The sequence below is a fragment of the Hemicordylus capensis genome, chromosome 6 (assembly GCF_027244095.1).
Source record: "Hemicordylus capensis ecotype Gifberg chromosome 6, rHemCap1.1.pri, whole genome shotgun sequence".
Lineage (NCBI taxonomy): Eukaryota > Metazoa > Chordata > Lepidosauria > Squamata > Cordylidae > Hemicordylus > Hemicordylus capensis.
Window position 1 is genome coordinate 140,111,455 of NC_069662.1, and position 26,738 is coordinate 140,138,192.

At 40.5% G+C, this 26,738-nt stretch overlaps 1 protein-coding gene across 2 annotated transcripts in view; it reads right to left on the minus strand.

Annotated features, from left to right (window-relative positions):
* DNAJC1 (DnaJ heat shock protein family (Hsp40) member C1) overlaps positions 1–26,738 on the minus strand; it is a 140,883-nt gene that overhangs the window by 80,186 nt on the left and 33,959 nt on the right. For both annotated transcript variants that reach the window (XM_053263422.1, XM_053263423.1), the window contains exons 2-6: positions 23,220–23,321; positions 22,399–22,445; positions 16,536–16,701; positions 15,502–15,596; positions 14,290–14,383 (exon numbers count right to left, since the gene is read on the minus strand). In XM_053263422.1, coding sequence (XP_053119397.1) covers positions 14,290–14,383; positions 15,502–15,596; positions 16,536–16,701; positions 22,399–22,445; positions 23,220–23,321 — 504 coding nt within the window. The remainder of the gene's footprint in view (positions 1–14,289; positions 14,384–15,501; positions 15,597–16,535; positions 16,702–22,398; positions 22,446–23,219; positions 23,322–26,738) is intronic.

Below are 26,738 nucleotides of genomic sequence, written 5' to 3' on the forward strand. Positions count from 1 at the left end.
CTTGTGATGGATCAATCATCCTAGACTGCATACTACCTTTCCTCAAATCAAAGCTAGTACCAATGTGAAGCTACTCAAGAACAAATTCCACCATAGCTCTTTGCACTGCGGGGCATTGCCTCCTTGAATGAAAACATATGCTGTCAGAATTGAGGTCTCAAACATTGACTGGCTGAAGTTCACTGCCTGCAAGCAAAAACAAAACAAAACAGATGGGTACTTAATGTTTCCATCTCCTACATCATTCTTAAAAGCCATCCTACTGATGCAAAATGCTCAAGTACAGGGGTTCTCAACAGGGGATACAACAAGTGTCTCTAGGGGTACATGAAAGGCTCCCAGGGGTACTCAGAGAACTTCTGCCTTCCCACACAACAGACAAACAGAACATCTCTATGGAGTAGCTGAGTTGAAGGTAATTGACAAAAGGTGTGCACTCGTTAAAGTTTGGGAACCCCTGCTCTAATGTAATTGGCCCCAATGTACATTCATCAAGCATCCTATCCAGCATAACTAACTTGCCCATTTTATGGCAATAAGTACAGTGAGAAATACGGAGTCAAAAAGGCAAGGGAGTGATTCTCCGACTATGGATAAAGAGGTTATATAATTATTTAATTTTCTATTTGCTGAAGGCTGTATTCTCAACAGACTACTTCTGCCTCTTTCATGCTTCCTTTTTTAAACCCTTCCATGAAGTTAACCCATATACTTCAGGCTTTGTGGGAGCAGGCCTTGCAGTGTACATACACACATACAAGCAAAGCTCAAGGCAAGTTTTAAAAGATGCTTGCTTATTGATTTATTTGATTTCTATACCACCCTTCGAAAAATGGCTCAGGGCGGTTTACATAGAAAAATAAATAAATAAGATGGATCCCTGTCCCCAAAGGGCTCACAATCTAAAAAAACAACCCCAAAACATAATATAGATACCAGCAACAGTCACTGGAGGTACTGTGCTGGGGGTGGATAGGGCCAGTTACTTTACCCCACTAAATAAAGAGAATCACCACATTAAAAGGTGCCTCTTTGCCAAGTTAGCAGGGGCCTTATCTTAAGAACTTTTTGAAAATACTGTCAGCCATGCAACCTTTCCAAATTCAAGGAGATAAAACCATAGAGATATGTGGGGGTTTATTATATAATTTAATGTTCTTCCTACTTGAAAATCTTGAATTATTTCTCTCATACAATGAGCCCCTGGTGGTGCAGTGGTAAAACTGCCGCCCTGTAACCAGAAGGTTACAAGTTCGATCCTGACCAAGGGGCTCAAGGTTGACTCAGCCTTCCATCCTTCCGAGGTCGGTAAAATGAGTACCCAGAATGTTGGGGGGCAATATGCTAAATCATTGTAAACCGCTTAGAGAGCTTCCTGCTATAGAGCGGTATATAAATGTAAGTGCTATTGCTATTGCTATACATAAAGTGGGCCAATTCTGTTGCTTATTTTGCAATTGGTAAATTATCAAAGTGTTATCATGTATCTTCCAGAGTTGAGTTTTGGTGATTATATTAAATGCACAAAAGCAATATATCATGGATGCTTTTGGTGTGGTTTCATCTTAGGCACAGTTAATCAGCATTTAACTTTAACCCCTTTGACACTGAAAGCCAATATCTGATGCTACATTCTGGAAAAGAATCTATTATTGCTTGTGCGACCTCCAGACATCAGGCACCAAGGGGTATCTGTCAATCTCTCTAGCGTGTCAATCATGGAACAATTGGAATGAGGGCTCAGAAGAGTGGAGAAAAGAAAAACCTTAAGTAATCAAAAGCAGCTAAAGCAGGACTAATAATTAATTGTGATACACCAATAATTTGAGATATTGCTACACATAAGTGGCCAGGCTTTAGCTATCTGACTTTTAAAAGCTGAAACATTTACTTCCAGTGATAGCACTGAACTACAAAATTGTTATAACACACTTTGTTGCAAATAGGTAAGCAAAACTCAAGAGCTAAGATGGCGGGGGATGGGGTGGAGCAGTATCCTCAACTGCAAACAAGATGAAAAAGTACTGTAACTGAGACCCCAGGAAGCACTTTGCGTTCAGAACTTGATGATGCTTCATCTTTTCATCTTCAACTGAACAAGTGAAAAATTGCTCAAATGTGCAGTTTCTTTTCTATTATGGTTTTTTAACCTGCAAATCAATATTGAATTTTTCATCGTATATATGTATTTCCTAGTTAACTATCACAATGAGCTAAACAACAGCGTTTTGTCTACAGCGTTAATCCTACATTTAAAATTTCACAACACAATATCAGCCTTCCCCACTGTACTAATTTTGAACAGCTTGCTTTGCTGAATATTCTCTGTTTTTACTCTACTTTATCCATTATGTATACACGAAAGAATCAATCTCCAAAATTCTCTCCTGTAACTTTCCGACAAGTTTATGTTTCATTCATTCTACCACCAGCTTCCTAGATCAAGGATGGCTAGCTTCTGTATTTGAATGGTGGGGTGAGGGGGGTACTCTATTCTCCAGTGAATTCCAAAGGCAACAGTGCACTTTATTGTTCATGAGTAATCAAGATCTATAATAAAATATGCGCTACCAAATGGCAAGGACTTTCAGTTATACAGCACATGCACTAAGATGCAGTCAGGGTATTATTTATTTATTTTATATGCCGCCTGACTCCAAAGGCTCTAGGCAGTTTACAAAAATAAACACAACAGAAACAGAATAAAACCAACAATTAACATTTAAAACATTCAACAGCTACAGCAATTTAAAAATTTAAACAGCAACTAAAAATTTAAAACGTTACATACAAAACCAAAGAAAGATGCAACTTGAGAAATGTCAAATGTTTGAAAACAGTTTTCTATTCCTTATTAGTAGGTAAAAATGTTAGCCACAGCTTGATTAAAATGTGGTAACATTACCAGGAATCAGACAGAATTGCTTGGTGGGTGGACTCCGGCCTGCAGACTGTCAAGTGATCATTTCTTCACTACACTGTCCAAGTCTCAAGCAACACCATCTTCTCTCAAAGAAGCACCCGACTTGTTTTTTTCTCCCTTCTGACCTGCTCAAGCTATACCACTGGTTATAATACAGTTCTGTAAGAGAGCTCCCAGCTGCCTTCATGCAAAGCATTTGTAAGTGCTTCATATGTTAAATTAGAAAGGAATGGCATAAGTATTTTTAATAACAAATAAATAAGCAAGTCTACTTTGTCAAGAGCATTCGGTAACAACTGAAAGGTCCCTCCTTGGTGTTTAGACATAATCCAATCTTTCATCTGTCTCACATCACAATATGAAGAGAGAGATAAATGTTTAAAAAGGAGGCATTTTCAACAGCTAAAAGGTAAAGTGTGCCGTCAAGTCGATTACGACTCCTGGCACCCACAGAGCCCTGTGGTTTTCTCTGGTAGAATACAGAAGGGGGTTTACCATTGCCTCCTCCCATGCAATATGAGAGGATGCATTTCGGCATCTTTCTATATGGCTACTGCCCGATATAGTACCAGCGGGGATTCAAACCAGCAACCTTCTGCTTGTTAGTCAAGCATACAGCTTTTGAATTTCAAGAGATATTGGCAATCCATTTGTGGTCTCTAACTGGACTGGTCCAGCGTGGTATATCCTAAAATTAATGGTCCCCCCACGCCAAGTAATGCTGTCCCAAATACAGAACACCTATAGTCACTACCTTGAATGGCATCTAAGCTAGCAAATCAGTAAGAATAAATAATATCTTCTGGTCTACATAAACATAAAGAGACCAACCCTGTCCTTTTCATTAGTGAATTTATGCTTATTTTTTTATTAAAGCAGTGGGGATTAAACCATAATCCCCAACCAAAGGCCATTGGGGCTGGGGATTATGGGAGTTCAAGTCCAACAACAGCTGGGGACCCAAAACTGAGAATCCCTGTATTAAAGAGAGAATCTCCCATCCCAATAGAAATCACGTTAGGAGTCACAGTTACATAGGAAGGTGCCTTATACCAAGTCAGAACTGTGGTTCAACCAGCTCGGTGCGTCTACACTAACTGGCAGTAACTCTTCAGTATTTCAGAGAGCTATTTCCCAGCCCTACCTGGAGAAGCCAGGAATTGGATATGGGATCTTCTGCATGCAAGGCATGTGTTCTACCACTGAGCCAAGGTCACTGCAGTGCAGTTAGAACAAGAAATGAGAGTCACATGCTCCAAGGAAACAGCTCATGTCCAAAGTCTTTCTGGTAAATTCTGAATCAGCTGAAGTTCCCAGACACTCTTCAAAGGCAGCCCCATGTAGAGTATGTTACAGTAATCCAATTTAGATGCAACTACATCATGAGTCGACTTGACGGCACACTTTACTTTTACTTTAAGATATTCATGACCATGGCCAGGTTCATGCTCTCTAAAACAGGCACAGTTGTTGCACCAGTCTAGGCTGAGCAAAATAACTTATGGCCACAAATGCCATCTGGGAATCTAGGGGCACAGCTAGATCCAGGAGCACCCCCAAAACCTGGCGTGTCCCACCCCCCCAGGGAAACCAAAATAGATGTCATTGTTGCTAGATCAACAACCCTACTAAGCAGGAGCATATCTGAATTAAATTTCAGTTCATTAGATGACAATAGGCCTGAGTTACTGGAGGTATCAGAACCTCTAATAGTTCTGTTTCTCCCCGCCATGAAGTAGAGGCCGTCCTATCTGGCACAATTAGCTCCAGGTAGTATGCTGGCTGCAAAGCGCGGGGATTCTTTAAGTCCTGATACAACACTAGCACATGGAAGGCTGGGAAAGAGTGAGGGGATGCCCATGGGGAGAGCTCTGGAAGAACTATAGTCCTCAAGCATCCCCATGCTCTTTCCCAGCCTCCCCTGCATGTCTCCCTACCATCCTCATGAACTCGCCTGGCATTCCCTGCAACGCCCAGCCTCCCCTGCACCAGTGCTGGGTCAGGACTCAAAGAATCCCCTGCGCTCTGCAACCAGTGTACTACCTGGTGCTAACTGCACCAGGTATGGTTGCCTCCATGTGGTGGGGTGGGGAGAAACGGACCTACCAGGGGTTCCAATACCTCTGAGAGCTCAGACCTAGCCCATTTCCACCCAACCAATTTTAAGCAACGGTTCAAGGCTTCCATGGCCTGCCTGGACAGAGCCATAATAAAGGCAGAGATGAGTTGAAGGGACCTTTGAGCCTGGAAGGCTTTGAGCCTTCTAGTCCAACCCCTGCTCAGTACAGGAATGTACTACTGTATCCCTGACAAATGGCTATCCAATCTCTGTTTGAAAACCCCCAGTGAAGAACAGCCCATTGTTGTGCAAGGCAGACGTTTCCACTGTCAAGCAGCTCTTACAGTTGGGAAATTTGACCTAATGTCTAGCCTAAATCTGCTCCTTTGTTACTTCAACCCACTGGTTCTAGTTCTGCCCAGAAGAGCGAAAGAGAACAAGTAACAGAAGACATTCACAGAATCCTCAAATGAGATGTTGTGGGCCAGTTTCATCATACGTTAGAGCAGGGGCTGCAAAAGTGACATTCATTTGCCCCAAATTTCCACTTCTAGGGAGACCATAGCTTAGTATTGCTTTGCTCGCAGAAAGTCCTAGGTTAAAGCACTGGTACCTATAGTAAAAACACCACCACCACCACAACTACTCCTATAACAAGTCTAGGAAAGTCCCTTAATGCTACCCCAGTTAGATCTGTGTGCTGGAGATGACCTCCAGTGCAGAAAAATCTCACTGCAAGCAAGACCACTTCAAAAGTTTAATTAAGAAGCAAGGGTTCAGAAGCATGAATGAATCACACTTCTGCTGTCCCCATTTGGTAGCCTATAGATCGACTCTCTGTGTATCAGAAATCCATCTTCATCCATCGCTTCCTATCCTCCACAAAACAATTAAAATTAAAGCTCTCAAATAATTACGCCTTGAAACCTGCACACTCTCACACAATTTTTCTTTCAACCCAGGAGAACTAAGAACAGCTGGCAAGGCAGAGAACAGTAAAATGACAATGGCTAACCTGTCGACATGCATACAAAGCAGTTTTCTGAAGTAAAGAACTACCTTAATTATTGTAAGTGCCTTCATGTCTTGTCCCCCCCGCCAAAGGTAAGGGAAAGGAAGGGGCAGGAGCGATGGAAAACAGTCAGTTGGATAAATGACAATCAGATGCGGGTTGCAGCTTTGCAAAGTGATTCATGTAAAAGGATTCATAGCCTTACCTCACACATTTCTTTTAGGATGTACAGGTGACCCTCGTCACCCACGGTTCTGGCAACCGTGGTCTCACATATTCACAGACAGGTCACAGAGACCCAGTTTCTTTTTCTGCAGTGCGAAAATAGGCTAAAATTAGCCCATTCACAGTTGCAGAGTGGCTGGAAACGACTTCCGGTGTCACTTCCAGCCACCATATTAGAGTACAGAGCAATTTTGAGTCTTTCTAAAAAAACAAACAAACTTTTTCCCCCACTGAGAACCCAGCTGATTTGGAGGTTTTCGGGGGCAAATCTGGAGCCCTGCAGCCCTGGAGAACAAGGTACTGTGCATTTCTACTCTTATTTCTTCCCTCTTCCCAGGCATTTTTTCCCCCTGTTCAGAACCTAACCCCACCCCCAATTCCCACAGAGTTAAGGTTTCGTCATTCATTGTTTCTGTATTCGCACCTATAGGCAAGAAAGGAAGCCGTGTGAATAATGAGGGTCACTTGTATTAAAGACATAGTCTTGGTGCTAAGAACTCCCTGCACAAACAGCAAGCCCTTCTGTTCATTTGTAAGATGTGCATATTAATTATTATTATTATTATTATTATTATTATTAGCAGCAGCAGCAGCAGCAGCAGCAGCAGCAGCAGCAGCAGCAAACAACTTTATTTGTTAGCTGCCCCATAACAAATTGTTCTCTGGGTGGCTCAGAACACAGGATTAAAACATACAACACATAACACATTAAATCATAAACAAAAAGGGAGAAAAGAAAATACAAAATACAATACAAAGAAATTTAAAAACTCATTTAAACACTGTCAATTTGTAATTAGGATGCAGCCCTATATACTCTCAAGAGCCTCTCTGGATGCTTGGAGAGGCAATCCAGAATGGCACGGTGGGGTCAGCTGTGGGATGGACATCAGCAACCTCCCATGTGAAAGTGTATTCTACCCTCACAAACAGTCTCTGGAACCAAACCATACTTGCAAAACAATTTTAACTGGAGAAAAAGAGCATTCTTAATGTTTTATATCATGGATGAAAAGTCTCCTTTATTCTCCAAGTGTATAAGAGAACCAATTCAGCTGCCTAAGGTTCAGTTCAAGGAACAAACTCATCATATTCTCCTCTCCCCAGACAAAAATGCTTTAATTGGGGATGAGTTTAGACTGGGTAAATAACACTTGTCCTTTTGTGCCCTGTCCAAGATTCGAAAAAGTTACTGTATGATTGAGTTCTTGGGCGCACATGGCTTTGCTGCAAGGAGTGCCTGTTATCTCTTACACTAGTTGTGCCTTTTCTGGTAATGTGGAAATCTTGCCATATCATATCTTTCCTTGGAAGACTGGGATTTTGCAGCTATCACTGCTGCCTTTATAACCCCAAGGATCAACTACAATGCACTCTGCGTGGGGCTGCATTTTAAGATTGCTTGGAAGCTTCAGCTGGTGCAAAATACAGCTTGTCTTCTCCACGTTCTGCTTCTCTTATGTATTAAAAGGTTTTTCACCCTGACTTCCAGCCATAAGGACACACAAAGCAGTTTACAAAATTGAATTTCAAATTGTGGCCAAGCCTTAATCAATGGAAAACCTGCTGACTTACCTCTTGTTCCTATTTCTTTAAAATGGGGGCACAGAGACAACTGCGAGAGGGGGTGCAGCTGCAGCAGGGCCAAACCACTGCTGTTTTAGGGGCATCCAGCCATTTCCCACACATCCCCATACTGGGTGCTCCACTGGCCGTGATCCAGCCCCTCTGAAGCCCAGTCCCACTGAGTCCACACCTAAGCACCAGCTTGGTGATCTGACCAGGCCCTGCCAGTGCATAGGTGAGGCTGTGCAGAAGGCTGCCAGACAACAGCAACAAAGGCAACAGAGGACAGGCAGGCCAATGGGTGCCAGCAGTAAAGAAGGTGGAGAGGCAGGCAGTAGTAGGCACAAGTAAAGAGGAAGGCAGGTGACAGAGGGGGAGAAGGGGGCGCCCATCTTTAAATCTTGCCCCAGGGGTGCTTCGAAGCTTACTACAACCCTGCTTTAGAACATATAAATGCTTTTTCCTATGTTCAAAGTGGCATATGTTGATAGAACGAAACATAAGACACCAGGCAATGACAAATGAAACTTGTTGCATTTCATTTCTTATGCTGCCGCCTCGATTAGAGGTTAGAGAAACGGACGCCGGCAGTGGGAAAGAGGTGGGAGGGGCAAGTGCACCCTCCCCCGCTCTTAAAGACAGACCCCCCCCCCCCCACTGCCGTCGAACCGGCTTGGAGCCCCATAACGGGCCTCCGAGCCAGTTCTGTGCACATCCCTAACAAAAACCTTTCACGTGCAAGCCTACATGTGGTGAGAAAACTGAGAGCTGCTGAACGTTTGAGGATGTGTTTGCACCAGAGAAGTCCCCCTTTGACACCCCCTCCCTTTCCTGAGTTAAGAACCAATTCGGAGAGGCTTGTAAAGAGAAAAAAACTACAGGTTACTCACATGTAAAGTTGGTTCTTCTAGTGGTCATCTGTCCTTTTACACAAATGGGCTATGCACTTGCGCAGAGACCTCGTCATATCTGAAAGCACAGGAAGGGCCGATGTTGCGGGCGAATCAACACATGGTAATATGAGTCTTTTAAGTCTAGAGAGGCCATCCACATGCCCCCTTTGTAGGAAAGTCATAATAGCGGGCACAGATAACATACGGAACTTTATGTACACAAGATGTTTGTTTCAAGGCCCTGAGGTCTCGTATCGGACGCCTGCCACCGTCCGGCTTCGGTACAATGAAGTACTGGGAATAAAACCCCAGGCTGTCCGGATTGGCAACTTCTTCAATAGCATCCTTTGATAGGAGCTCGGCGACTTCTTGGTCCAACTCCCAAGTGTACGGGGTAGTCACCACCCCTGACACTGGTGGTGTACTTATAAACTCCAGGGCATACCCCAGATGCACTATCATAAGGACCCACTGGTCTGTAGTTACATTGTCCCAGTTCTCCGAAAACGAGGCCAGGCAGGTCTGGAAGCGACCCAAGTAATGGCTTCTTCGGGTACAGTCCTGGATGCTGCTTCTGGACCTGCTACTTGCTAGGCTGGAAGCTCAGCTTGAATCAGGGCTGGAATTTGTTGCTCTGAAAGGAATGCCCCGAAGGGGAACCATGTTGAGCTGGGGTACTCTGAGGTTGGTAAGGCAACCATTTGGTCGACTTCTGTGGCTTAGAGTTTGAGGGCGTGTAGGACATGAGAGCCGTGCTTCTCAACTTCTGCACTTTTTGAAGAGTTTCATCTGTCTGCTCAGCAAACAGACTGGCCTCAAAAGGCAAGTCCTCCTAGCTCAGGCCTCATAGTTTAGGCCAGATGACTGTAGCCAAGCGTGCCATCAAAGAGCCTTGAATGTGGCCATCAACTTAGCGGCGCACTCCATGGAGTGCCTAGCGGAGTACAGTTCTTGTTTGGACACTTGAACTGCCTCCCGGAAGAAGGCCTTCACAGGATCCCACTTGTCCTGTAGTAGGAGGTCAAGAAATGGGCTCACTTTCTCCCACAGGAAAAGATTATAATGCACATTGTAGGCTTGATAGCTACACGCAGATGGAGAGCGGAGGCAGAATACAGTCTTCTCCCGGAGTCCAATTTCTGGCCCTCCTTGTCACCAGGCGCCAACTGGCCACGACCTCTGGACTTCTGCAATGACACTTCCACCACAACAGAGTTGGGTGCCGGATGGTTCTTTAGGACTGCCATGTCATCCTGAGCTTGTTCCCAGTAGAAGTGTTCCAGGTGCTGGTTAGGTTGGGAGAGGGTAGCTGGCTTCTGCCAGTGACCTTTCATAACCCCCACCAATGCCGAGTTGAGTGGTAAAGCAGCCGGTACCTTGGCCTCTGAGTCAATTAAGTTGAACAACAGATCCAGTTCTCCCTTCCACTGGGTACAGAGGTTGACCCCAAGAGTCGATGCCATGCAGACCACATAAGCTGAGTGGAGCTTGAGGTCTTCTGACGGGGAGACTGGCTTCGAATCCGACTGGATATCAAGTGGTGATTATCCGCGAGAAGCACAGTCTGACCCCTGGGAGCTGTTATCACTCTCCCCATCGGATTCTGGGGAAGCCAAAGAGTCCTGAGCAATCGGAGCCAAAGCCCTTGGTGAGACCGCCTTGACCATAGCCTCATCTGGTACCGAGGCTTGCATTTCCGCCAGCGGAGCCAGAGATGGGGTTGCAGCCTGTTGCAAACCCTAACCCGCAGGGGGTAAATCGAGTTCCTCCGCCTGGTCCCTTGGGGAGCAATGTGGAGAACGGGAGCGCAACCTCCCTTCAGAGTGTTCAGGCAGTCTTCTTCCGGCGAGCACGATCAAACCATGATCGTTGACCTCGGCACCGCACAATCGCGGTCCCCTTTAGACTTCTTTGTCACCAGAAGCTCAGGAGGAAGAGTGGATGAGGCTGACTGCTTCTTCGGTATCGGGGGGAAATGTTGCCCCGCTGGTAGGTCACGATGCAGCTTAGACTTTTTCTTTTTCTTCTTGGGTATCAAAGTCCCAAAAGCCAGAGATGATTTCAGTACCATCACCGTAGGACTATGTGGATGAGACTCCGCTGCCACAGGCTCAATCGCAGCTGAAGGAGGTACCATAGAAGGCGTTGATACCAGTACCAAGTTCACACTCTCGGTCTCTACCGCCGCTGGTGCCGGGAGCTCCGTTGCCACAAACAAAGCCATTTTCATCACGCGTTTCAAAGACAAGGCTTCCGAAGACCGGAGAGCCAGATTCCACAGGGCTGCGCTCAAGCGAGAACCCCTATTTTTGAAAGCCTGTTTCATTAATTTCTGGCAATGCAAACAGGTCTCAACTATGTGGGCTTCCCCCAAACACAAAGACACTTGGAGTGAGTATCGGGGGAAGGGATTTTGGCTCAGCACCAGACACACTTCTTGAAGTTAGTAGTGCCTGGCAAGCACACTAAAGGCCGACAGGCCACCACGCTCTGTCCCATCTGGGATTGGAGGCTGAAGAAAACAGAAACAAAAACCACAAAGAAAAAACGCTAACTACGCGAAAAATGCAAATAAAATAAAACAAGAAGGAAAGAAAGCAAGGAGAAACCAGCAAGGGAAATAACTTTCTACTCGCTGTCGACCTGCAGACTCCATGATGTGCACTGAAGCACGGACAACGAAAGACTGAGGGGATGAGGAGTGGCGCAGCCGCAAATAGCGGCTGGTGGCGGGGTTCCCGCCCAAAGCAGAATTGAGCTTGTTAGATTCCGATGAGGTGTCTGTGCAGGGGCACAGCCCATTTGTGTAAATGAAAGAGACCACGCTGAAGAACTTTTTAAAGATTTATTCAGTTACTACAGACTGCTTCCATCTAAGGCCTTCTCAGCTTTTAGATACAGTTAAGAATACTTAGTAGGATTACAAAAAAATGTTGTTTTAATGCATGCTTAAATGTTTACTCAGGCTTTCGCAATGCCCTAGGTGTATTGAGCATAGGCTAGTGTTTCATATTTCCATTATGTTGCAGGTAAACTATAATAGAACAGTATCTAGAATATGCAGAGCACACACACCAAATAAATATAACATCCCTAACGCAAAGTCTGGCTAAACAGACTTTTCCCAAGACTAAACTTCCCTTTTCCTTGAACTCAAACTCCTGATGGGACTTCAAACCTCCTGTAATCCTGTCTTTCCAGGCTTTGCAGTTATCCTCCTGCAGCCAACCTCCATGGCCACATGTCCTCCTATGCACCTCCAGCCAAGCTTCTTCTAACAAAGAACTCCCTTCTTCCTGACAACAGCTCTCTAGGTCCCACCCACCTCATATGCTGATAGGCTGAGCCCTGGAGTTCACCAGCCTGTCAGTCAAGATTATTTGGATCCATTCCAGTCCAGCTTCAGGCTTGGTCACAGCACCGAAACAGCCTTCGTCGCCCTGGTTGATGACATTTACTGGGAGTGGGACAGGGGCTGTGCTACCCTGCTGGTTCTCCTCGATCTTTTGGCAGCTTTTGATACCGTTGGCCATGGTATCCTTTTGGAAAGGCCTCAGGAGTTGGGGGTTGGAGGCACTGCGTTGTAGTGGTTTCACTCCTATGTCCAGGGTGGATATCAAAGTGTTGTCATGGGGGAATTTTGTTCGGCCAATAAATTGAAACTGAATCCAGATAAGTCGGTGGTGCTGTGTGTCAGGGGCTCCTGAGTCCATGAAGTGGGGAGATATCCTGTTCTTGAGGAGGTGGTAGTACCCCAGAAGGAACAGGTGTGTAGCAAGGGGTACTCCTGGCACTTTGCTGTCTTTTCTCCTTGATCAGTCTGCTTTGGAAAAGCCTTTGCATATGGCACCCTCCAAATTTCCCACAGTGGAAGCCACTCTTCCTTAATTCTTTTTCTGTGTTCATTTTCCTCCTCCTGCCTCTCCCCTTCCTTCAGTGCAGATTCCAACACTCACCAACCACTATTAGAGCTACCACTGCTTCCCTCCCCATCCCACCTTATCTAGCCCCAGTAGCTGCCTTTATTTACTGTGCAAACTGCAATGGTTTCAAGGTTACCAAATACCACCAATACCAAATTTACATTTTGTCTCTAGCTTACCAAACTTTGTATCTGAGTCTGTTGCTGCTCTGGAGTATCTTATCAATGGCATGTGTCCAGACTTATGCCTGATTATTATTCACAATTGCAAATTCAGTTTTGACCAACAATTCCCCAAATTAGTGCAAAAGAACAGATAAACATGCATAAATACATGTGTTTGAGCAAGTGCGGCAATATCACTCTTTCTGCTAGCTTGGCTGCTGCTGCCAGCCTTGGGAATCATGCCAGAGCCTATATATTATGGGCTGGATCCAGAGAACCGAGAGTGCTCTGCTACTTACAGAATGGGCTTTACTTGCTCCCACCTCTGTGCTACAGTCCCAGCATTCCTCCCCACCCCCACCAAAAGCCAATCTAAGGTTGGAGAACCAGGTGGAATAGTGTGAGATACAGTGCAGGGCACTGCAGATGAAGGGAGAAATCAGAGGAAATTGTGCCTCCTCCTTTGTGCAGGTGGAAGTGACTTTCCCCTCATATAAAGCATCTCTAGAGCCAGCCCACTGCATTGCCTGCACAGTTTAAAATCTACCTTTGGAGGTAATGCTAGAAACATTCTTCCACATTCTGTCATATTAGCTTTTACTTTAAACCTATCAGCATTCATACATCCATGTGGATACTGATCCGACATCAAGGTCTGGGTTAACAGATTGTTCATGATGGTCAAAACTGCAGCTTAACCTATCTCCAGCAACACAAAGAGCAGCGTGTTTAAAATTAAACTTCTTCTTATGCTATTAAAGCAGATCTTGTGTTATATCTGTAATTATATCTTATGCAAATAGAGGAGCCCATTTCCTAACCCCAACTCAGCCTATTACATTTGGTAATGAATTCTGACCACAAGTACACCAACCTTGTAATGCTGAATTGTTTGTATATCTTATAATACTGACCAGGAAATAGTGTCACACTCTCTCTTTCATACCCCCTCCTCAATGAAGTGGATGCTAAATTGTCTTTGCACATCTCAAACCTCTAAAATAATGCTTAACCTCGAACTGCTGATTTAAGCATTTTTAAGCATCTGAAGTCATTGAAATAATTTATTACACTTGTAATATAGTAAAGAGTGAGGTGGAAATAGCAGCTTGGAGTTACTGAAGATTTATTCTGTTCAAGAATAAAGATTTGTTTTTCCTCTTATTGAAACCTGGATTGCTATTCGCATTTATATTTTTGTTACTCATATTGTAAATTTTAATACATTAGAGTATATAAATAGCAAGCCTTTCAACACATTGCTGCTGATCCTAAAATGCCATTTTAAAAATGGATTTTTTGCTCTTTCAGTTTATTCAGCAGAGCTCTCAGTATCTTCAGTATTATAAATATGGGAACCATTTGAGCGATATGAGGTTTTACAGCTATAAAACAGTTTTTAGGCTCAGCATAGCTATTCTACCAAAGACAGAAGAGCTCTAAAAAGAATGCAAGACAACATATGTTCACAAAATAACATCTTATTTAAAAATACAAAAAGCACACACAATCTGGCATTTTTACCTGAAATAACTGAGGCAATGATTTCACTGTCAGACAAAACCATATTCCCAGTTTACATGGAAGCAAATCCCGCCACTGTGGTTTCTCTAGTAATCTACAGAAACAACAACAAAAGTTTTCAGATTTAAAAAAAAATTATCTTCTGCATATATTGCCACAAAAGACTCAAGATGGAAAGGTGAAATCCTAAAAGTTGCAATCCATCACAAAGATTCATAAATACTTTTATGCAGAAAATATTCACTATCAATACCGAATCTTTCTGAAGCATCCTAGAAACTAAAAAGAAAGAGATGTATCTTCTAATCATCTTCATACAGAGCTTTCCCAAACATGGGCTTGTCTGCATCTCACAAAATAAATCTCTCAGCCGTTTTGACGGCTTCAACCAAAAAAAGAAAAAGAAAAGACTAACCACCAAACCAGTCACAAGCGCTGACAACCAGATATGAAGACTGTAGCATAAACAAACCAATACATAAAAATTAATGTCATTTGCAGTTCACTGAAGCATTACTCACTGATGTCATCAGAACAGAAGACAGGCAGAATGGTCTCTGATCTCCATCCCGCATTGATCCAGTTCGTGCCCCTGCTGTGTGAACTATTTAAACCCTTTATTTCTTTCTATGAATCAATAGAAGAAATGGTGGTATCTTTTGGAGTACTCTGAATGTCACCCCCCCCCCGCCCATGTTGTTTCTTGGCAAAATGTGGTTTCTAAACAAACAAAAAACAAAAACTGCTCAACACACAGGAGGGAGAATATTCTACTAATGCCTTTTCTATCTACTCCCAACCCATGCTTGCCAAAAGCCAGGCTAAAGCAACTGTGCAGATACATTCTGTAAATAAAGGCCTCAGTGAACATCCTCCATTCAACAGAAACCCCCTTTTGGTATTCCTCCTTGCCTATACTGAAGAACAAACCAAAGCATGAATTCTGAACAAGCGTTCTTGCCTGCTTTTTGGTTTTTGAGACAAAGCACACACTGATTTTACACTCTTGGTCCACACCTACTTCTCAGAAATTATGAGAAATATTTTCAGTGTAATTTCTAAAAATAAAACCACACTATACAGCCTCTTTTCAAGGAGTGTCTAACATTTACAAGATGCTACTTTATGTGTTTGGTATGTCAAAAGCAATTTAAGCACAGCACTCAAGAGAATAAGTGATAATTCCGTCCAGAGATTCTGCTATATTCCCACCTTTCATTCTTTTCTGGACCAAGTTTTACTTCATCTGTATTCTTTCCTCCTGCCTTTTTCTTTTTCTCTTTCTTTTTTCTGCTAAGCAGTTCATCCTAATATATAAAAAGAAAAACTGTTAGAGGTTGTCAATAACACGTGCTCCACAAATGTTAGGGAGATTCTTCAATTAAGAACAAACAGAACAGCATTTATGTAAATGTAGGGGGGGGCGCTACATGATTAAGTAAAATCACCTAACAATAACTGTTGCCATGGCGTCCACTCCTTAAACACACATGAAGTCCAGCACTGTCAGTCATATGTATCTCCATAGCAATCAAAGTTTTATTTCTTTTTTAAAAAAACACATTCAACTTATTTTCTCACTCAACAATTTTAATAAGGTAGCTTTGAAAATGTAAGAACAATTTGATGCCAATATGCGAGTACTGTTTGAATTATAATTTCCCCCCGCATATAAATAAAAGTGCTCTATTGCTTTCCCGCAGACAAGGAACGAACATACATTTAAAATATCCTTAGCTTCTGTTATTTTACCATTCAAACCCTGGAACATTTATCATGTTTGAAAGACACTTCAATTTGGGGGTGGGGAGGGGAATCTCCATTAAGACATTAAAAGCCAGCGTGGGTATGAATTTCAAACATCAAGACCTGGGAGAGAGGGAAAGAACCCCAAACCCACATTTGTGTAATTCCCAAGAAGGATTTGGTTAACCTACAGTCAGTTTAAAAAGGCATTTTATTGGCTACTCCGACAATATAAAATCACTGAAATTACCCATACAAAAAACAGTTTACATTTTGTCTGTAAAATGTTACAATCATTTAAGTACCATTTATAAAAAACATTCAGTTGTTTAGTTTGTATCCAACATGTTTTTGTAACTATCTTTGACACTCTATAATTAATAGAACAACTACTTGGAGTAGAAAGTGCACATGTGTGCACTCACATGAAAAATAGGTAGTAACTAATTTAGAAATCTGCACTTTTGCAGCAATTTTAGATAAAGATTACCAGTGCTTACCAGTTGTTTTTCCAGGTAGATGGACCAAACCACAGCATAATGACCTACTGTGAGGATAATAAACAAAAGCAATGCCAACTCTGCGTTGCTCATTTTCCTCACTCGCCTGTAGTAGAATACAGGCTGTCGCCAATCTGGTAGCCCATTGATCAGAATATCATCATACCTACAGTGGCAAAACACAAACAGGTTTAAAAGAAATGTTTAAAATAAACCTTCTTTCCCTTCCTTTTTTTCAAATGAGACAGAAGTGAGAATTCTGCTTTTGTTAGCCTTGTAAAATTATTATATCCTAGCAATTATAATTTTTGTCAACATTTTCACCTGGGTTCCTGAGACAGACAAAATTCAAAGCAGCATGCTGTGGAACTGTTCTCCAGTGACTGTATAAAAATGGTGACTACTGTTCTTACAGCTCCCCCAGTTGATTCACTTGAGAAATGTTTTTTCTCTACAATGAACCATATGTTCAACCTACCTGTCAATCACTAGTCATGTTTCCAGAATAAAAGAATTACAAAGGGATGATTTAAAGCAGGAAGGCAATGACAACCAAATCCATTTTATTTGCTGTGATTCCTCCATTTATACAAAATATGAACACAAGAACCCTTACTATTCAGAGCTTTCCTGGTTGCAATTTTATAAACATTTTAATTTTGATATGAAAACAAATTTTAAAATGGCTTGTGATTTCACAGTGATCGGATTTCCAGAATTTGGATTCCCTATAAAGGCTTATTTGAAACATTAGTTTGCTAGGAGTGTCCAACAATTTTTCTGCCTTGGTGGTTCCTCCATATTTTTTGTTTTAATTGCAGCATCAATTCTTCCTATATTTATTCCCCTTACAAGGCTTTTTACAATTTTACAGTCACCTTGCTGATAATTTAAAACATACTCGCACCACATTTCTTGCCTGCATAAAGTATTAAATTAGGTAACTTTTAGTAGGAAAACTGACAAGAGGCAAAAGTCTATTATTAAACACACTTAGAATGGAGGCACTTAAAATACTGTATGCTCAAATTAATCCTAAATGGAGCAGAGCTCATTGAATATTCTAATCACGCTATTTCTAGAATTAAATCTGCACTGAAAGGCCTAATTTGGTGCAACACATTGACCAAAATATTTTAATTAAAAATATTCTGAGTTAGTCGCAGGCCTAATTACAGGAATAGAAATAGGGCCTATATTGTCATGCAGGTCAGTAGAACTCAGTAGTAGGTTTTTCTCAAGTAAATTGACCGATCCAGGAATAATAGCGCAGCTGCTAAACTGCCAGTCTTGACATGTAAATCAATTTAAATGCAACAACTGTAGTAGCTACTTTGATAGTTATTAAATTGATACCTTGGAGATATATATATTAATGGGGGGAAACTGAAATTTTTTGCTAACGTTTCTTCCACCCCAATAAAACTTTGAACGAAATAGATTTCATTCAACAAATCTAGGAAGTTTAACCTCTGATTAAAAATCTACCATTCTAGACAAATGGTTAATTATTTATTGGTAAAAGAAAAATATTTTACTAACCCCCATTGCTGTGTATTAGCAGGATAGATGTGATGAAACTTCCTTGGTTAGTTATGATATGCAAGATTAAACAGGAATAATATATCTTAATAGATTTACTTCAAACCATTCACAGTGTAGGCCATTGCTATAAAGCTAATCATGATTTTTTGTTTTCCAGAAAGAAAAAATCTTAAAAATCCTGAAAAGCTTGTTTGGAAACGAAGTACAAAGAAAGAAAGAAAATTAGCCCTTTCAGAGCATTTTAAAAATATTCAAATGACATTTGTATTTAAAATGTTAAAAACCCCACTAAAAATAATAATAGATAAATTGGAAAAACAGAAAAGTGGGCATGAATAAATTCCAAATTTAAAGCTTCAAGATTGCATAAGGTTAAGGTAAATCCTTCCCCCACCCCACATTGATCCAATTTTCTGTGTGTGGTAAGTTACTCCAAGCCATTAAATGTTGCCAGCTAAAGGGGTGTGTGTGTGTGGAAGTAGCAATAAAGGTTATCACAAAATATTTATCAAAAATATTACAGGTCTTGATAATCCAAACTTAAATCCAGAATATATTTTTGAAAACTTGTTTCATATGTATCGAGGTCTGAAGCAGGAAAATATCATGCCCTAAACAGACTGAACAACACTCTGTATTTACCAAGCTACAACTGCTATTCTGAACAAAAGTCTCCAAGGATTTAGTTCCAGAATCAATGCTCTATTGATTTTACTATCAATGAACATTATGGCTCAGACGACTGGCCATTTTAAGTGAAGATAGCTTCTATTATAACCCACTTTTTAGAATATATACTGTCAAAAGATAAATTACTCACTTCTATGGTAATTAAGCACTGTATTTAAAAATTAAGACGTCTACTCGATTTTCAAGACTAAATGTGAACAATGATTCCTAAGTTACTTAGAATCCTTTGATAATTTTTAATCTTGTTTTTCACATTTAGGAAATTAGTTAATTAGGAAGCATGCAGACAATTCATTAAAGTACTTATTTGCAGAAATCAATCTATCACCTACTATGGACCTTCAGTGTGCATGCAGCTGAATTAAGCACGTAATGACATCACAAAGCTGTCTTGCTTTTATGTCCTCCCGGCATCTTAACTGTCCTCATATTTTGCACTTTTTCTTGGCAACAAGTTGAGTATGTACACCACCCCCAAACTACAAACATGCAAAGCTGTTTACTGCATTAGGAAACAACATGACGATAGTGTTTTTTAAAAGTAGTATCCAAAAATAAATCCTCACATTCAAGTCAGAAATTCCACATAAGGCTAAAGACTAAAATAGTTGATAATTCCCCAGCAACACACTGTAGCTTCAGATAAACCATTAAAGATGAAACTGCCAAGCCACAAACGGAAACACATTATATTTTGCTCCCCTACCCACCCAAGTTCATCTTGAGGCATACAGTTTATGTTTAGAACAAAGCTTCAGTATCCCTTACTCTTGTCTACTGATTTGACATGCACATTATTTTAGAGGCTTAATTTAAAATGATTCTGACCATCTTAAAGGTGGGATCCAAAGCACAGTTAAATTATATTGATATTAATGGGATTTACTTTAATGTAATATGTGCAGAGTAGTATTTAACAACTAATGCTTGCAAGGAAAACACAAAACACCTTTTCCCCTGCTTCTGTTGGCAAAAACATCATGCAAATGTTCTTCAGAACATTTCTTATACTTTCCATATGGTGCATGTAAGGCCTCTTCATTAGAAAAAAGGTGCCATAGCATACATGCTTTGGTGTTAGAACAAATTATTTTGATTCCCTTCTACTGGTTCCTGTAAATGCTGCCCACAAGCATTTGGAAAGATACAAATGAGCTTAGAAGAACAATTAGAAAAGCAATATGATTTTAAAATTGGATCTATTGTTCTGGTCATTAAGCCCTAAAGAAATAAATATGTTCAAATTGCATTTTGTTTTAGCTGACGGAAGAAAATAATATGCTGGAATTCAACCCAATTCCTTCTATGCATTAAAGACGAGTAATGAACTATAGCAGATGTACTCTGTAATATTGCAGCTAATATAACTGGATTAAAAGTAGTTCTCAGTATCAATCTGCATGTACAAGAGACCCAGGATAAAATTTAAGTATTGTTTCCTGTGCTGTTCATTTGCCTACCATGAATAGCAAGTGCAGGATAATAAAGCAGCAGAAGCCGTTCAATAGGGCATGCTGCAACAGAGCCCCCAAACTGTTGTTTAGCCTCCCCCCACGTTCAAAAAGCAGGTTGAGGGTTTAACAGGAGAGCTACTTGGAAGGAAGCTCAGACTAATACAGCACTCCCACCAAATGCTCAATTCACTTTGGAGCTTAAAGGAGGCTAAACAGCAGTTTGAGGGTTCTGTGGGGACAGCCCCAGAACAGGAAACCCAGCCAAAAAATTCTGGTGGGCCATGGAACATCCTGCTTTTGACTGTGTGCACGAGATTACTTTTATCAATGTTTTGAAAACTTTTTTTTTTTTTTACAAAAAGTTTGAGCATATGATGTAATCTGAACTGCTTCTACATCTTGAGAAAATAACTTCATCAGCCTGCTAAGAATGGCTGATAAACTGAAGTGCTTGGAGATGGTGATGGTCCAGCGAGCATGTGCACAGTGAAAACACAGTCAGGGACCACCAAACCTAAAGCATGTGAATCTTGAGGAAGAACTGAGGAGAACTAATTCATTATACACTTGGGAACCTCAAACTTTAAGGAGGGAAACAAAGCCAGACTCAGGCCTTTTGATTGGCACACTTTATTTAAAGCAAAAATGAGTGTCCACTATATATGAAATGGTCAGCGCAGTTTTTAAATCATCTGAAATTCAAGTGGTTAAGAATTCCTGGAGGCAAAAAACCTAGGAAATAATACCTCATAGCGAGCTTGGGGGATTTCATGGCAGCAGTTGCAAAAGAGGCAAGTTCTTGATAAGCAGGTGTGTGGGAAGAAATTCAAAGGGGCATTTAAAAAACCAAGCCAGTATAAAAGCACAACACATTTAATATTAAACCATAAATAATGAGTATTTTAAAATACTACCAAAAAGGGGTGTGAAAGAAAGAGTGAGAGTGCATGTATATGTGTGAATGTGCATGAGAGGGGGTGCATTTAAACTAGTTCATACCTTTTGCAACCATTTGACACCAGACATTGACCCCCTATTGTTAAACTTCCTAAACTTCCTTGATCTGTGACTCCAAACTGAAAGACTGCAGTGGGAGGCAGGGTAAAAACCATACACAGAATCTCCAAAACTCCTCTGAACACTGTTCCATGGCTCTTTCAACACAGAGGATTATCTGAAAGTAGATAATCTCTACTATGAGACCTGGATTCATGCCAAGGTTTCTACAAAGCCAAGAACCTCCTGGAGAACTTTCAGCATCCCTACTCAGAGAATTGAAAACCGAGAGATATTTCAAACAGAACTCCTTTGCTGGCAGCAAGCCTTCCTTTTCTTCTTCCAAAATATCTGGGTCACCAACAGCTAAAGTGAGCAACTTAATAAACCACAAGTCCAAAATACAACACAACAGCCTCCAAATAGCAATCTAAGCACGATTGCCTGTTGAAATTCTTTTCTCGCAGGTACTATGAATCTGTACTATACTTCAGACACGTGAATAATCTTAATTATATGCAATAACTACAAACCTTTTAATACTTTGTAAAAATGGTTACTTTTTAATACAGATACATAGACAAAGGCAACATGATATTCTAGAAAACAGCAGAATAAATCACCAAAAATAGGTTCAAGTCTACAAATTTTGGTTAAAACATCCTGGGGGGGGGGGGAGATGGCATTTGGTTGTTTCTGTGCTACTTTATTTTTAATTATATTAATTGTTTTTATTGTATTTTAAATATTGCACATCACTTTGAAGAGTCTTTAGATAAAAATGGCTTACAAATTTTAACATAAGATAAACATGAATTCTGGACATAAAATATTTGCATACACACTCAATGGGTTTGTGCTAGCTGCTTTGAACTTGTATAGGTCTTGCAACCTATAGTGGGATAATATGAGGGTCAGATTGACAAGGAAGAAAAATCAACCGCTGGACCAAACAGGTGTTAGTAATGTAATGCACATGTTTATTTTATAACTGATAAAGTTATCCCCTTATCAAAATATGCTAGGGCCTAGAAAATCCACTTATAAAAATGCAAGGGATTGTTCGTTGGTACAGCATAAGAATCACGTGGCAAAGTCTGTGCTTGGACATGCTGGTTCACATTAATGGCTACACAAGTGGATAGGCCTGCTTTAAAATATATACAAGATAAACTCACCTATGCCTTCTCTCTTCATCCTTTAAAACCTCATAGATGGCCACCAACTACAATAAAAGTGCACTTCTATTATTATTTTTAAAACCAACCACTCAAGCCACCAGAAAGTTTAGCCAAACACAGCAAATATAAACTCTGAAAGTGAGAGTGAAGAACAGGTTTGAGTTATTTCATGTAACAAAAACCTCTGATCATTAGAAGAAGAAAAATGCAATCCAGCTCTTATACAATTCTAAACATTTTCCCCTCTTTCAGCTGCCTGTAATTAATTGTCTGTTCACAGCAATATAAATCCAATTTTTCTCTGAGGCAAACAAAAAAAGATGTGTTTACTTTTTAAAGCATAGTTCTATATTCCAATAGTAGTAATGAATATTCCAGGTTTATCCAGGTCAACAATTTAAGCTGAAGAATCCTAATAATATACACATTAAACATTAATGTATTTGTTACTTTACAAACATACTTTACAAATACTTGATTTTCTAGTAGGAAGCAAAACATGCAAGTATGGCACTCGATTCAAAACACAAGAAGTCTACAATGTGTATTTTCCAAATTAAGCATCCCAGTCTATGAATTTTCAACTGCTGAGAACACATGGGTGCACTTCTGCTCCTTTTAATTGTTGTAGGGGTTGTAATCTATTTAAAAGCTTACACTAAAACCCAGCTGAATCAAAACCTTCAAAATATTGGTTAATCCTTCATTTCTAAATATTACTCCTCAAAACTAAATTTATTTTAAAAAATTATTATCCTTTAACACGCATTCCTTTCTATCCCCCCAAAGGCGGCGGATATATAGTATGTGTCACTTACTTGTCTAAACTGGGTTTCTGCATTTTCATCTTTATTCTTGTCTGGATGCAGTACTAGTGAAAGCTTGCGATAAGCTTTCCTAATGTCTGCCGATGAAGCATCCTGCAAAAACACAAAGCAAACTTTGTCAGAAATGAATTCCCAGAACCTTGTTAAGATTTGAGAAGACAGCCAACCAAGTGCAGGGACCTTAGGCAATGTAATTTGAGCAATCATTCTCAACAGCCGGGGATATGCAGAGCCTGGGCTACATGACTGAACAATCAGTCAATCGAATTCTGCTCTCATCTTAACTTCTTTCAATGCCATGTGCTCATTACAAGATAGTATTTGCCAGAAACTTTCAAACACTTGCTTCCTTAAAATTAGTCAATAAATCTTCAGTAGCAATTAAGAGATCAAAAGGACAAATTAAAATACATCTGCGTATCTTCAAGAAAGTTCCCTTTTACTCAGATTCTAGTGTTCACTTTTATAAGTTTCAAGCCTTTCCTTATGCTGTGCCTTTAAAATTAAATTTATATCTCTATTAATTTCTTGCAGAGCTTTCAAGCAACCTTTGTTCCAACATGCCCATATAACAGGGCTTTTAAAGCAGTATTGGCTTGTGTTGCATGAGAAAAAATACAGCAGATGTATGAGCAAACAATAGCACCATCACGATCTCTGGTTCAGTTTCGTTTTTGTTTTTCAAGCTTCGGCCTGCCTTTTAATTGCATAAATGCACAAATTCGGTTTCCAAGAATACACAACATGAAAGATGTTGCAGTTAATCCCTGCCTCTTCTCTGGAGGAAAAGGTTGTATCTATTACCCATTGGAAATTACACAAAGTATCATTACATATATCGTGAAAATAACAGTTTAATGACCATGTCAAAGGCAATGTATCCTCAATGTGATACTTAACCACCATAATAGTCTCTACAGCTTAAACAAAATGTACCCTGGTAGGCAGTTTATTATCCCTAATGCTGCTTGGGATAAAGTGAATGTCTTGTCAACAAAATTAAGCATGATGATTTGGTTCTTGAGATGTATTTTATTCCTGATTAAGTTACTAAGCAGGATATACGTAGGTATGACAAGCACTATCTATAGCTCATTCTCTCTCAAGCTATGCCTGTGCAAACTATTGTAGTGGTTCAAACCTGGAAGAGACCAAAACTATAAGAAGCCAAAAATAAGCCAAATTAAAGCAGCACTGTAATTAGACTGTCAAGCCTTCCAGTACAAAGCACCGTTTTTGTTACAGATTTATAGCACAAACCTAACTCAGCAAAAAGTATTTCAAACCAAAAGGGAATAATAGGGTGGTGCTGTGTGTGAGGAAATGTCTGCTTGCCTATGTACCACAAAGCCACAGCCAATAAGAACATAAGCATGGATATATTGTGACAAAGATGCATGGAATTGACATATGTCTATCCACATGAGGGTTCCTTCTGTACTGAAGTGCTTTTAGGGTAAGAAATACCTGTCTGAAGTGACCTTTATACTGTCTGGACTAAATGGGGTGGGGAGGGGAAGGGAGACTGAGTTACTCAGATAAAGAAAAAGAAAGCTATACCTATGCAGAATTCAGAACTTCTATTCAGGCATTACATTTTACACATGTATATGTTTTCATGTGAATGACTGTACATGTTCCCATTTTAAAAATGAACTGGGGCACGGACTCTCTCAAATGTAGGGAAATGTATTGCTGTAGATGTTGAGCATAACGTGTGAATAGTGGCACATGCATACAATGTACAGATTATTCTTGCATTGCCCATAATTTGTGAATAGTGTTATAATCACTGCAAAATCTTCCCCAGTTTTCACATGCAGCAGATACATACTTGAGTACCACATTATTATTATTATTATTATTATTATTATTATTATTATTATTATTACAAATATGTGTGTGTATATACAGAGAGAGAGAGAGAGAGAGAGAGAGAGAGAGAGAGAGAGAGAGAGAGAGAGAGAGCTTTGCAACAAAAAAACCCCTCTCAAAACAGTTTACATAGAAAAATAAATAAGACAGTTTCCTATCCCAAAAGAGCTAACATCTAAAAAAAAAAAAAAATGACATACACCAGCAACAACTGCGGGGGTGGGGGACTTGTGCTGTGGTTGGATAGGGGCAGTTGCTCTCCCCCTGCTAAATATATGAACATAAGAACAGCCCTGCTGGATCAGACTCAAGGCCCATCTAGTCCTGCATCCTGTTTCACACAGTGGCCCACCAGATGCCTCTGAGGACCTCACAGGCAAGAGCTATGTGCATGTCCTCTCTCCTGCTGTTGATCCCCTGCAATTGGTATTGAGAGGCATCTTGCCTATAGCCACCTCCAGCCTCAAAAGTGAGAGCCATCACTTTTAAAATATGCCTCTTTGCTCAGTTAGCAGGGAGCTACTCCCAGATCTACTTAAAATAGAATATTCTCCCAGAGATATATGCTTTATCAAGCTGCCTTTTTGTCAGAGATTGATACAGAGACAGAGCAGATTTACACAAGCTTGGAATATTTACCTCTAATATAATTCTAAGCACTGTAATAAAGCCAGATTGTGGTGATTCTGATATCAAAGGAGTACCAATTAAATCTTAAGTTAGATATTGTACTTTCTCACTCAACTTCTATTCCTCCGAATAGATCCAGCAAAGAAGGGTGGGGTTGATGGGTTTGTAAAAACAAAATTAATACATTCTAGAGAAGCAGTTGTAAAAGTGAGGTGGCTTTATTTATACACAGAAAATAAAGTTGCTATATATGTAAATTAAGTAATTTGGGGACCAGAAATCTGTACCTTCACCTACTGCTACAGCAAGATGTCTCACTAACACATTTTCAGTGTTTGGACATGGCTGTGAAGGGTTGAGTTAGCCAATGTAATATTGACCATGACTTTGCAGTCAATTAGACTAGGACAAATTGTGTTCATCATCTGTCACTTAACTGTGATTAAACCCTAAGGGGGGGAAAGGAGGTAGGAAGAGGGAGCAAGGGTGAATCAGAGAAAATTTATGTTTAGCATTGTGCCATGTTTAGACAACACTAGTACTTGTCTACAGCAGCCTCAAAGCTAGGGTCAACATTGTAATCATTAATTGGTTTCCATACAACTCTGTTCAGATTTCGCAGTATTTTGCAATCTAAACTAAAATGCCTCCAAATAACCTCAGGCCTATAAGAAGTTTCCATCATTCTATCCTTTCAGAAAGTCTGAAAAGCCAAAGGAAATTAGTGAACTCCATGCCATGCCAGTGCCTACAAAATCCAGGTTTAGGCTCCTGAACCAATTCTTATCTTAAGTCTTTTCACAATAAAAATGGGTACATCCTTTTCAAAGGAATTTTCTTCCACGTATCCTATTTAGAATTAGAACCTAAATATTCCAAGGAAATATTCTAAATATTATATTCTTACTCTTGATGCTGGCAACCTGGAGCTTCCAGAACTGGTAGCAATATAAGAGTTGCCTCTTCTCTAGGAAGCGGCTTCTCCCAGTGGATACAAATACAAAT